Consider the following 14,194-nt stretch of genomic DNA (forward strand, 5'->3'; position numbering starts at 1 on the left):
TTAAGATCCAATGTTGTGTGAGCATGTCCCAAATCAGTCCCCTTGTTATGTCAACGTTAAAAGGGACAGAGGATGTTCACACCTCATTTCTACAACTTCCGTAGGCTTCGATCAGCGAGTCATTTCAGTTCCATTTGAATATTTCAGGAGACTTCAAAGAAGTCCTGAAGGGATCCTAGGAGGTCTTCCAGTGTTTTAGGTAAGTAAACACACACTAAAGACAGCATCAGTCTTTAGTAAACCACGAAGCATTGATGACAAGTTACAAGACTCTGTATCTATTAGCTATCACTGGGGAAAGGCACCACAGAAAAGTACTGCTTTTATGGTCATGGGGCTTGAATCTCAAACTGGGTCTTCCTGCAGAGATTGCAAGTTCTCCCTGATCATGGGTTCTCATGAGAGAACCCATGAGATAATCAAATAGCAGTATTACCCAGAACATCCTGACGATCAGAACCTGTCGTACTGACCTTGTAAGCACTTGTAGAATAATCAGGACCTGTAAGCCCAATTTGGAGATTTATGCAGAGAAAGATCTAGAGAAAAACTGAGTGGGTTTCAACTTTACTTATCAGGCATACTTTCATTAAGTAGAGGGAGGGTTTTGAGTTGGGTGGTTTGGAGCACCAATCACTCTACACAAAGATGAAATGCCAAACTGAAGCTGAACATGGTTAGTCATTAAGGGTACAACCTGTGGTCCAATCCAACAGATAAGCTACTGTGGCCCAAATTCATGTTGGTTCTGATAGAATACAGAATACACAGGGCATCAGTGTGTAGCCACAAAACAGTCAAGGAATTCATTTGGAGCCCTTTCCACTGCTAACAATGGGCATGTGAACATTTGACCTGGACCTTAGAGAATTGGAAGTAGCTGGACCAATTTTATACGAGTCATGTTTTCTTACCTCACATGGATGGCCAAGTGTGTGTGTGCGTGTCACTACCTGTAAAAGGCAGGGTGTCCACAATGAACTATGGGAACAAAGCAAGTTGGCAGAGGTGGTGTGTTGGTTTGGCAAACATTTGGTCTCATCATCCATGTGGAGTTTACTGACATGTCGCCTAATTAAGCTTTGTTGAAGACCATGTAGAGAGTATAACGAAATGGCTGTGGCCTTCTTAATCAGGAAAACGAACACTGCTTTGACATAGAAATGGGACTGAAGCATTGATTTGGTCTACAAATCGACAAAACAACAAATAGAGTCCAACAAATAGAGTCTTGCCCAGCCAGTGACTATGCCACTGGATGGGCAAGAATCTCCTATACATAGAGGCCTCAGCTCACAACATCTTTGGTGCCAGATCCCATCCCACACATTTACACAACGGATTCATGAAAAATAATTAAAACAATTAAGCAGATGGCATTATACTTTGTTTTCTGATATATGTTCAAACGTAATAAAAAAATAAAAGCTACTTTTTTTAGTGTAAACCCACCACCCTAAAGTGTGGTGGATAAATACCGACATGCAACATACCTGCGTCCCAGATAGTCCCAGAGTTAAACGGCCTGTCAAGAACATTTGTCTAATTAGATTTAATTGTTCACACTTAAAAAATATTAAGCAATTCAATAAATTAAATTCTGTTTTCAAATTCTTTATTTTGCAAAACAAGAGTACATTTTCACAATATCTCCTATTTAATGGCAACCATGTAGAATCTAATAGAGAAATCCAACTGAAAGCATAGAGGACAGTGTGTAATATCCCATTTAAAAACATCTATTCTATCAGTTCAGTTTCAGTGATCCCTGCTGCCCTACAAAAAAAAGAAATTCACAAAGAGGAAAAATCTGAAGGAAGAGAAAACCACAACAGAGTTGTCAAAGCTTTTCACACTGGAGACCTTCCTTCAGATATACTGAAACATTTGACACATTAAAAATCACAATCCCTTAATATACAGTTTGTCACCTGTTTGTACATGCTGGAAGCCTTTAAGTTCCACTAAATACAGGGTTAACTCTAGAAAAATAGAAAAACAAGACAGGATAGGAACACAAAGAGTGAAAGAACAGGATGCTGCTTTATTTCCCCATTTAACCTAATGATTCAATGATGATTCCAGTATGTGTAAAATAGAGATGTTACTGACTACAGTTACAGTTTCCTTACTAGTTTCTTTTTTCAATCTTAATCTGTGGATATAACATCAGGTACGTGATGCTGATTATTCTTTATTCACACAATTTCCTTGGAGTGTTTTTAAAAATGACCCCCATTACAATTTAATGGGACCATTGTGAAGGTAATGGTGTAGGTGCTATGTTGCAGAGCAAGAAGCCAGATTGGATTGCACAGAGCTCTAATGGGTTGTTTGAAAATGATGAACATGAGGGAAAACAGTGAGGTAGTAGGTCACACTCATGGGTTCACGTGTTTGTTCATAAACATAAAGTACAGTCAGAGTGATTCCACCTGGAACCAGAAGTGGCAGAGAAAAAAACCTGAGGCTGGTTTCTATAACGCAGTGCTGGTGGATTTGAACGCTCCTCAGTTTGAGAGCTAATACTGTGGCGGCGGGACAGTGTTTGGAGATGCACAATGTCAACATATTCCACTTTTTAAGCTTTAACGTGCAACAGTAAAAGCTTTGGGATGTTTGAAAGGCTCAGTTTAGTCAAAAGCTGTAAACAGATTGTAGTTCACAGAGGAGACAGGAAATGTTCCTAACAACACAACAAAAACCATATGCCCATAACAATCTGGCTACAATGCAACTGTTATACATGTGACGTTTCATAGTAATGGGCTATGTGGGCTCAATAAAGCAGCTGGTGATCTAAACATTGTACCATGTCAGTAATGTGTAACCAGTTACTCCCTTTGTATTTCAGAGCTGAAGGATGAAGTGTAGGAGAAAGGCACACCCTCTGTCCTCTAGTGAGAATCATCATTTAGGAGTGCTTTACTGCAACAAATAAAAGCAGCATGTTAGTATTGTACAGATGATGAAAACTCCAAAACCTTCCTCCAAGTCTACATCCCTATAGTGGAAAGTACACACATACAGGAGGAATCTACATTTTACTTGGAAGCACATAGTGTTCATAATCTAATCTAAAATAATCCAAATAATTACAGCCTCAATACCTTTGTTGGATACTACTGCATTTGAATCCTAAGAAGACGTCGCCTACCCTGAACAGCAAAGTTTAAAGAGCTATGTTAATTCTTTTCCAGACCACACTACATGCTGTAAGGAAAAAAAATAGTAATCCTTTTTATAGTTTAAGTACCACTTAAAAGTAAATCATTAAGTTTTTTTGTGGAGATGCAGGTTTTAAAAGCTGATATTCATGTCAGGTAATTTTATCATTTTGGTTGACTAAGCAGGTTCATTGGTAGGTACAGTAACTTTTATATATAGCATTTATATATAAAAGTTAATCTCCCTAAATTTAAGCATCTCTTCATCTGTTTATCTTATAAGTGCACCAAAGAAAACATTTTTTTTCTTAAACACCAATGAAACCAGAGTTCTTGGCTGAGATATTTGATGAAAAGGAGAATGAAATCAGATTTTCCGGTATCTGACCTGCCACTGATCACTGGTTAGAGAAGGTTAGAAAAAATTAGTCAATTTTAATCTCTTGCAAAAGGATTAGTGCATCGCCATTTACTAGTTATAATACTTGCATGCTACTTAAAATTTTAAAAACAAACTGTTACCTCAGAGGCAGGGGTACCGTCATCTTCTGGAGCTGGGATGATTCTGCCGGTCATAGGACCAACTCCTAGGACCTTGGGTCGTTTCTCTTCTTTGGGCGTTCCTTCCAGGACAACAACAATGTATTCTTTGCTAGAATCTACTAGTACTGGAGTCTCCTGCATGACTGGAGCAACCTCTGTGGATGCAGGGGCCTCGACAACTGCCACAACCTCAGTGGGTACTGGGGCCTCCTCGACAACCGGTGCAACCTCTGCTGGTGTCGAAGTCTCCTCAACAACTGGCACAACCTCTACGAGTACAGGGCCCTCATCAACAACTGGTACAGCTTCTGTGGCTACAGGGGCCTCCTCGACAACTAGCACAACCTCTGCTGGTATCAAAATCTTCTCGACAACTGCTGTAATCTCTATGGGTGCAGGGGCCTCCTCGACAACTGGTGCAACTTCTACGGGTACATGAGTATCCTCAACAATTGCAGCAACCTCTGCTGGTGTTGAAGGCTCTTCAACAACTGGCGCAACCTGTACGAATGCAGGAGCCTCATCGACAACTGATGCAACTTCTACAGCTTTAGGGGCCTCCTCAACAACTGCTGAAACCTCTACGGATACAGGGACCTCCTCAACAACTGGTGCAACCTCTGCTGGTGTCAAAGTCTCCTCGACAACTGCTACAACCTCAATGGTTGGAGGGGCCTCCACGGCAACTGCTGAAACCTCTATGGGTACAGAGACGTCCTCAACAACTGGTGCAACTTCTGCAAAGGCTGCTGAGTCTTCCATTGACACTACCTCTACTGGTGTAAGAGACTCCATGGCTGGTGCTACTTTTACAGTTACAGAAACTTTTCCATCTTCCTCTGGTGTAACAGTCTCCTCACTAATTGCTACAGCTTTGAGTGAAGTATCTCCATCTGATGTCAAGACCTCTGTAATAGTAGGGCTCACTTTTTCAACAGGTGTTTCCACTTCTGGTGGTAGGAGTTCTTGATCGTTGGATGCCGAGTCATCCTTTCCTTTGGCTTTCTTCAGTAACTCTAATGAAGAGGCAGCTGCTAGTGGCACTGCAACACAAAAGCCAACCATCTAAACATCACAACTACTCAAGTTGTATTTTCTCCACAATTGGCACACAAGTTGAGGTGATGATGCAGTTTACAGATCATCTGCTAAAATCTTCCAATGACTCATAATTATGAAGTGGATAACACATACATGGAGTTTTAGTGTTAACTGTGAAAAGGGGGATTTGTTTAGCAAAAATTAGATATGGGTTCAGGTTCAAAGACAAACATTAAGCAATGTATGCAAACATTTGGTCTCAAGTGTAAATACTGGACAATGCCATCATAAATGTAGATTAGAAACATATCAGACAAATCAAAGACGGCAGTAAATATTTTAGTTTAACAAAAAGCTTTATTGTAGGACCTCATGAAATATCCGTTCACAGTGCTCATTGTCCAGTTATAAGCAAAATAAAAATATGATCACATATGATTTTAATTGGTTTGTAAACTATTAAAATGAATGATTCACAGCATTTCCGACACTAACATTTCTCTAGACAATCTGACATGACAGTTATTACAGAGTTGGAACATAGCTTTGCATTTAGATACACATGTGTATCACAGTAGGAGATAAACATACATACATGAACTCTGTGTGATACTTAGAACAGCAGGGCAACATTACAGATGCTTAAAGCAAAGAAAAACAGAGTTTGGTCAAATCAGAAAATAGCATCAAAGGTTTTAGAACAAAATGGTACCATTAATATTACAGCGTCTACTCTGGCTTAACATTTTGTTGTTGGTTGATACTGTTTGAACTTTGGGCTCATATACCTGATGAGGATTAACGTGAATGAATAAGGTTTATAGTTGTTGAGTGATCACATTTATTTCACCCATAACTGCAAATGAGCATTGCTTGAGAGCTCATAGCCACATGGGGAGGTGCAGATATACTTCAGTTTGTAGTTTCTGACAGTGCAAGGCCAGTTAAGAACCTGAACAAAAATCAGACACACAACATGACACACCCCATGGATTTCAAGTTACTTTCAGCAGCCACTGCCCGTTCAAACCCGCTCCAATAAATAAAAAGCAAATATACACTTTCAGAACAACAAGAGAAAATGTACAGTAAGAGGTGAGGCCAGACACCTGGGGTACAGCAGCTAGCCTTTAGAGGTTCTACAGACTGGGACAGGTCTTATTGCTCCCTGTGATGTTAGACGACTACTGATGTCAAAGGGGTCTTTGCAGTAATCCAAAAATAATCAGGTGTGTGTGGTGGTGTGTATGTCTCCCTGCAGTTAATGTGTGCAGCATCAGGTTTCCTCAGATTAAGAGCTCATACCATCGCTTTGCGTCTCCTCTGCGCCGACAGCGGCAGGTTCGGTCACAGCCTGGGCAGCCTCTTCCACTGCCTCAGCCACTTTGGCTACTTCCTCTGCAGCTGCCTCCACTTCCTGTGCCACCTGGGCGACTGCCTCGGCAGCCTCTGAAACTGCCTCGGCAGCCTCTGCGACCACCTCAGCTGCTTCCTCCACTATGGTTTCTGCCTCAGCAGCAGCAGTAGCAGCAGCAGCTTCCTCTTCCCCAGCGTCAGCCTCTCCGTCTGCAACGCAAAGAAATACACACACCGGCTTAGTAGAGGAACTCTCCTAATGTTACATACACAAACAATCCTTCAGGTTAATGAATCAGATCAGAATATACAGGATTGGATCTGAATCTTACTGTACGATTAGGTTGAAGTGATTGCTTTGTATCAATTTGGACCAAACTGAATTTGCTGTTATCATTCTGGTTTCTGTCTAAGAAATTTATTATATCTGGATCTTTAGACCCCTGTATATTACTACTTAATGTATGTAATAAAATACCGTCAAGAACATTATGCTTTGTTATGATTTTGCTCTTTGTAGAGCAACTTAATTAAGCATTATTATTATTATTATTATTATTATTATTATCAACTGTCTTGTTGCTCAAAGTTTTCTTTACTACAATGTGCCTGTATCGTTTGATTTCAGATTCAAACTCTTAAAGTTGGGGGCAGGAGGGCAAATCGTGAAAAATGACTAGTCATTGTTCAGGTATAATTATTTATAGTTTATATTTCAGTCCAGATTTTTAATAGCGCCCTCTTGAGTCACAATGTTGTCCATGCCTAATGCAGATCTTGATACTAAATGGATTATACACATCCACATTGGTGTATTATCACTGATTAATGATGATTCACTTCCTGCCAGAAGTCATGAAATCTTGTTGCTAGCATGTTTTCCACTTGCTCTTGGTGTTTAACAGCCTGTAGAGGTGACACAACCACTGCTTCAATCTACACTTAAGATAATAAAAAATAAAGCCTTTTCTGCAATAAACAAAAACAATTGATGAAGATTGAAAATATTACATCTTTCACCCATGTTTGACTGTCCCACCAAATCAAAATATGCTTAGTTTTTAAGCAATGCATCCAAACACATCCTTCATTCTAATTTGCCCATATTGTCAGTATTAAGCCATTTTTCTTTTGTAACACATTCTTAAAATTTACACAGATCAGCCATTATGATTTCTGACAGTGAAGCACAAAAAAAAAAAAAGATCATTGCATGAGACCCGTAAGTGAATGGGATTTATAATGAAACAAGCAAATCTTTGATATGACTGTGTAGGACAAAATAAGTTCTTAAGATTTACTGTCTTGCAGGTTATAGATGGACCCCTGCTCCAACACACATGAATCAGATGATTGAATTTCCTCTTTATTATGCCATCAACTTTGGCAAAAGCCTGGTAAAGAGCCATTAATTTGATTCAGGTGTGTTGGAGCAGGGATACATCCCAATCTTGCAAGGCAGCAAATCTTGAGGTCAGGGAATTGAGACCCCTGGTGAAGGAAGTAGGAACAAGTTGAAGAATCTCAGCAACTTTCACAAGGTCCAAAGCATGAGTAGACAGACTCTTCACATCTGTGAACAACTAAATGTTGTTGAAGTTACAGAAACTAGTGAACTGGCAACAAAATTGTGAACAATCAAGGTTCACTGATAGGTGTAAGGAGGCTACACTGGGCTGTACTGGTTGTACTCCTAAACGATCCCACAGCAGACCTTCAAATGATCTAAAGCAGGGTTGGGCAACTCCAGGCCTCGAGGGCCGGTCTCCTGCAACTTTTAGATGTCTCTATTTCAACACATAGAGACATCACATAGAGTCAAATAATGAGGTTGTTAGCAGGACTCTGGAGAACTTGACTGCACTTAGGAGGTGATTCAGCTGTTGGATTCAAGTGTGTTGGTCCAGGGAGATGTCTAAGAGTTGCAGGACACCTGACCTCCAGGACCAGGATTGCCCACCCCTGATCTAAAGAGTCCTTGCCTCTGCAGCTCTGGCTTGTTGCGGAACCAAAAGGGGAAGGGTTTCACAGGGTGGAAACCTTGACACCATAAGGGTGTCTAAAGGGTAAAACCCAGTTTGATGGATCTACAAGGTTCAGAACATCATGACAACCTGCCTAATCGTCTCTTGGTCCCTCTTTTGCAACCTAATTAGTCCAGACATGTTGAGGCATTCGCTCCCCTTCTGTAACTTCTGGCACCATTATAGCCACTTCTCCACTGGATTGACTTTATCCAGTTCTGCCCCAATCTGTCCCAGTCAGATTCACCTCCATCACGAGATCCTGTGTGACTCTTCCCCCATTTTTTATATAGTCCAAGCCGCTCAAATCCAAATATTACAAACAAGCAATTTGATTGACAGCATTCCCTGACTGGTCCATGATGTACAATATTCAATCAAACAACACTGAAGCTCCGCAGTGGAGTGGCAGACATGCAGACTGATGCCAGAGAGCTACTCAGTCTGGAGGAGAACAATTATGAGTTTAATCTTGAGTGGTGCAGGAGCACACACGTCCACTTATAGCGCAAACCACATCATGGAAGAGTCGACCACAGTATACCCGTCCACATTGACGCCCACAATAGTAGGGAACAGACCATAGTGAAGGCGCTTTCAAACTGGGGTAGAACCAAACCAGACATTAACCAAATAGAGCGAGACTCGACAACAGAGAAATTAATTTTGTAAGGCTACTTCAGATGCGGCAAGTTGCAAGATGAGGCCTCCATAGTTTGGACTTATTTATCCATGGTTTCTCAACTGGATTAGGACCCGCCAGCATATAGAGGGCAAGTCAACACTTTAAACGTGTCCAGAACCATCTCTGCTTTGCAATAGGATGCATCACTCTGATGATGAAGCCACATAGGTCTGCTCCTATGATCCTGTCACCAGTTCACTAGTATTTCTTCCTTGGCTGAGTACTGACCACTGAGTACTGGGAACACAGGAGTCCATCACTTCAGCTTTGAGGGCAATCCCACCCACTAACAGGTGCCATAATGAAGAGATCAATGTCAATAATGTTACAAAGTTGTAGGGATTACCTTCCCCTGTTCTTGAAATATTATTTATTGATGACATTTAAAAACCTGCCTCATCTCAAAAATTTACAAGTAGATAAAGACATGCACAGAACAAACTGCATGCAAACTCAAAGACAGGAAGGAGGATGACACAGGCAGAGGGAGGGGAGGGGTAAAGAAGGATGAGCAGGCAGGGAGTGGGGTTAAGTGCAGGGTAGAAAGGGTCAAGTGGAAAGTTGGTTCTTACCATCACATTAACAAGTTAGGGTTATCTGGAACTGTGAAAGCACGTCTGACAGTGAAACATACAAACACTGAGACAGGCCAGGTAGGTTGTGCATCTTTAATCTGTATCTGAGAAATCTTTCCATTGCTTCACATTAAATCACAAAGTACACAAAACAGCAGGCTTACTCCTTCAGTGAGGACAGTGTGTGAGAACAGCTGTGGGTCTGTTGACTAACAAAGGAAAGGCTTGAACATTTCTGTTGGCTCGTTGTTCTATGTAGTCATTTTAATAGAAGTCATAAATGAAACAGGCAGAGCTCTGGGGAACAGGAACACTGAACCCTACAGCAGTGCATGCAAAGTGCGTTTGTCTGAATGGCCTTCAACAGCATTTGGTACAACAATGGTCTAGAGTCCCACAACCACAGAGGTTAACAATAGCACAGTCCAGAAAAATCTCTCAAAGTCTCTCAGTCAGATCCGTCAGAGACTGTCCCGAAGTTCTCTATGGGAGAGGAAAGGAGGAGGAGGAGGAGAAGGAGGAAGAGAAGGGGTTTCACATCCAGTTCTAGGACGAATATCCAAGCGGCCACAGAGGACCTTAGCTTTAAGCATTATGCTGAAAGAGTAGAGACACAAAATGTTAGAGAGTTTGGAGGAGGAAATTCTGGTTTTTAAAGAGCTACATTCACACATCATCTCAGTCTAAGTTCAACCACTCTAGCTGTGGGAGTGCAGGTGGAACATGAACAAGGCCTGCTAGCATTGATGATGTCACACAGGGAGGTGAGAAACTGGCCGTCTTACATAGAGAAAACAAAGGGAAGTGGGTGGAACGAAGGGGAGGAGTGTATTAGTGCATCACTAAAGCTTGGATTAAGACTGTGTTTGTTAGAAGGACGGCTTTTGGTTTAGTTTGTGAGGAACATACACTGACATCATGCTAGCCCCTGGTTTCTGTACAATCAGGTTCCTTTTCTGTTTTCTACACTCATCGAAGCAAAAGTAACCTTTTTGGGATAGAGATTTGGTTTATCACTAAACACACAGTCATGATTAAAAAAAACTTGTGTACAACCTCTAAATTCTAAGAATTTTCAAATCAGGACAAAACATTTTTGTTTCTTCATTAAAAACAACAACAAAAAAAAACAGAAAAAAAAGAAAAAAATGTTGATCCAGGTTGACCCGATCAACTCAGTAGTTAATTATGATGATCCTGATCACTTCAGCTGAAGTGATTATACATTTGAGAGGAGCGGTGAGGCACAACTGATACAGTAGTAACAGGTTTAAAAGTGTGTATCCAGCATAGAAATATCATCCCAGTCTGACCTCAGAGCAGGCTAAACCTTTGTATCTGTAATACCATCTGTCTTCAGGTAACAAAAAAGCAGACCTCTACTGTTGAGGCCTCAACAGTAGAGGTCTGTTGAGGCTCATTCAGATCATTTCATTACCATCAGAACCATCGTTGCTCTCACTGAGACAGAGAGCAGACATGCGGCTGCAGGCATTTAGGCATCCTGCCTGTTCAAGCAGATATTCCAAGCTCAAAAAACCCAGATTACAGTAAAACTACTAACATATGTTTCCTACTTATTTCATCACTTAGAAATACAACTGTTAAAAAGGAGACTCATGCTCTGCTTTCAGTGTGGACTTCCTCTTCTGTGGAGGAACCAGATGAATCAGCAGGATTATTTGTGCCGACAGCAGGTTGTTTAAACCAGGTGTTTGGTTAAAGTGTTTGCAGTATGTTTACACCCAAGCTCACGTTTCATTCAAGCCGTGTGAATGAGGCAGGGACGCTACTCACCTTCATCTTTGCCTGCAAACAAACAAAACAAACAGGAAGTTAGAGTTTCGTATGCAACATCATATGCCAACACATTAACACAACTCAGACCTACTCTATACATCATGGATTTATCTCCTCTCATGCTATAATTCCTGTCCAGTACAATTGATGCCATCAGCCAGAATTTCCACTGGGATCAAACAGCCTAATCTGGTGCATCTACAGCAACAGACATGGGCTGCTGAGAGTCAGTCAGCTGAATATGTAAACATCCAACCAGGGCTGCTGTGGGCTGTGAAGGAGGTTTGTCATGGTACAAGATGAACTAAATGAAGCACATGGTGAAAAGCAGAATACGTTCATCCATAATGCTGCAGTCTGGATTCCCTAACAAATACCTTCACAGGTCTGGATGTGGATCAGTGGTAAGGGACAGTGGATGGGAGCATTCACTCCATCAGAACCTATTCAGCAAATGTGTTTCCATCTTCCATTTACCGCATTAACTCTTTTTCAAGAAAGACAAAAACCACCTCAAGCAAGGGTTAAAACTTATTTGCAAAACTGAGGAAGTTATTTCAAAATTTGCCATTTCCATCAACCTTTTTTAATGTAATGCTTCAAAATCCCCATAAAAACCACTGAAGGAAACACGACTAGTAAGGTAACTCTGTGTGGAACAGATGGTGGTCGTTCCCAGTCAGCTGTGTCTAAAAGTTGCTTTGATGTTGACACTCCTGTTCTTTCTGAAATTCAACATGGCTCCTCTATTAACCCTTTAACATTTTTACCAGCATTGCACTGAGAATTTGCTTGTATAGTAAACTCAGGTCAACCAGAGTTTAGAGTTGAATAGGAAAACAGCTGATTCAACTCTTTTCTGGTGGAAATGGCAAACACCAGTTCCACCAGGTGTTTGCCAACTGCTGCTGGCTAGTCTGAAGGAACTGAATGGGGAATGTAGTCTTTGTGGGACGGAAGCTTGGAGACTGCAGCTTCACACAGGAGCTGAATCTCAAAGGTGGCGGTAAATTTTGCAGAGTTAATGATTGCCATGGAGATTAATGGATTTGTCAAACATGCATGGAAGAACTAAATCCACACTTCATGTATGTTTTTGATGAGGGAATAACATTGTACCATGATGTAAATCTCACAAAAGGTTGATTTTACATGATACTGCCCCTTTAAACATTAAGATCCCAGTTATGCTGCAGCCTTGTCTCCTGGCTGCACGGACAGAACTCCGTTTCTAAGTCCATATAGCCTGGCCTGATCACACCGATTCCGATTCTTTCACTGAATGAAACGAGAGGTGTGCCAATCAATCGGCCACCGATCATAATCGGCCGATTTCCGTGAAAAAGTGTATGATCAGTGATCGCCAATCACGGTCTCTTGTTGCCGATCACACAAACTGATCACCTGCATTTCATTTCACAGCCTGCCTGTGCAGCTGGTCTCCTCTTTCCTTCACACTGCGCAAACGCGCAGCAACAAATCCTAAGCGATGTGGAACTATGACGCACTGAGCGAATGGGGAAGTTTGCGTGTTGCGGCGGAAAACTGAAGCACGTCAAAATGCATCAACACGACGAATCTAATATGGCATAAAAACAAAGCCATACTTGACGGAGTTTGGCTACATCGAGGCTCACTGCAGTAAAAAAGACATATGGAGGATCAGATAGCAGGTAAAGCAGCGCACAGCTACAAACACTCACCCGGATTAGCATGACGGTCAGAAAGCTAAACAAATAACCTGGAAAATAATTTAAGCCTTCGCGCTGCGATGTAAGACGCTGGTTCTGCTCTCGCTGTTGAACCGCTGCTACGCTACAGGTAGTAATATCTGACAGACGGAGCTTCGCTTCTGCTCCACCTGGTAGTGACTCTCACACCGAACCTGTTTAAAGCTGCAGCATCTAACTTAAAAAAAATACATTTTACATACATATTAAAACTTTTGCTATTCTAACATGAGACAGAGAATCTCTGGAAAAATAATCGATCTCCTCCCTGATCTGCATAATTACTCCGCTCAGTCAGAAACAGCCAATCAGAGCTAGCAGTAATCAGCTAGCCGCCATGCTATCAGGAAGTTTTCATTCAGTAACTCTGGATTGTGCATAGTAATGGAACCTGTTTTTGCCTTTGAATGTTAAGTGTTATACTTGAATTTTTGGCAATGTTGTGAGGTTTTATTTTGACTTTTTGCGTTATTTAGCCTCTTCAGAGCCTTCATGTGTTTTCACTTCAGTCTGTTAAAGATAGTATTACTATAGCAGTACAATTTGCACAATGCCCGTTTTGTTTTTTTCTTGGAAAAAGTTATTAAAAACAAGTTTTTGTCTAAATTAAGGTGAATTCATGGTTCCTTTTTCCACATAATGTAACCAGTAGTGCTTATGATTAAAAAAAATAATAATTATGTGATCGGTATCGGTGATTGGCCCTCATGGGTGATCGGAATCGAAATCGGCAGGAAAAAACCTGATCCGGCACATCTCTAAATGAAACGCATAACACTCATTTCTATACACATTTTAAATTATGTGATACAAAAGTAATCCAGTTGAAATGTTACTACTATTGTTTTAAGTGGATCCAAAAGCAAGTAAAACGCCTCATGAGGAGCTGAAGATGGGGAGGTGGGGGGGAACTTGCCTTTAGGTGGCCAGGGTTTAGGTGTCCATTCAGTCTTGGGTCTGGCTCTGAGTTCACTGATGCGGTCATTAAACCGATCATGATCTGAGGTCACAGTCTTATATCCCTGTTAGAAAAAAAAAACCCAGAACATCTTAATGTGAGATATAGTTGGAGATCACATCTCTGCTCCATCCATCCATCCATCCATTTTCTTCCGCTTATCCGGGATCGGGTCCCAGGGGCAGCAGCTTAAGAAGGGAGGCCCAGACTTCCCTCTCCCCAGCCTCTTCCAGCTCCTCCGGGGGAACCCCAAGGCGTTCCCAGGCCAGCCAAGAGACATAGTCCCTCCAGCGTGTCCTGGGTCTTCCCCGGGGC

At 41.5% G+C, this 14,194-nt stretch overlaps 1 protein-coding gene across 7 annotated transcripts in view; it reads right to left on the minus strand.

Moving 5' to 3' along the window:
- Nucleotides 1-1,595: 1,595 nt before the first annotated feature.
- Nucleotides 1,596-14,194, minus strand: part of mgarpa (mitochondria localized glutamic acid rich protein a) — a 16,478-nt gene continuing 3,879 nt past the window's right edge. The window contains exons 3-9 of one of the 7 annotated variants that reach the window (XM_016662997.1): nt 13,838-13,943; nt 11,189-11,200; nt 6,057-6,317; nt 4,364-4,753; nt 4,056-4,090; nt 3,690-3,977; nt 1,596-3,158 (exon numbers count right to left, since the gene is read on the minus strand). In XM_016662997.1, the coding sequence (XP_016518483.1) occupies nt 3,123-3,158; nt 3,690-3,977; nt 4,056-4,090; nt 4,364-4,753; nt 6,057-6,317; nt 11,189-11,200; nt 13,838-13,943 (1,128 nt within the window). In that variant the 3' untranslated portion in view covers nt 1,596-3,122. Of the gene's footprint in view, nt 3,159-3,689; nt 4,754-6,056; nt 6,318-9,469; nt 9,989-11,188; nt 11,201-13,837; nt 13,944-14,194 lie in introns of those variants that run through there. The other 6 variants (XM_016662995.1, XM_016662994.1, XM_016662996.1 and 3 more) reach the window with 6 other exon arrangements.

This window comes from Poecilia formosa, unplaced genomic scaffold, assembly GCF_000485575.1.
Source record: "Poecilia formosa unplaced genomic scaffold, Poecilia_formosa-5.1.2 Scaffold397, whole genome shotgun sequence".
NCBI lineage: Eukaryota > Metazoa > Chordata > Actinopteri > Cyprinodontiformes > Poeciliidae > Poecilia > Poecilia formosa.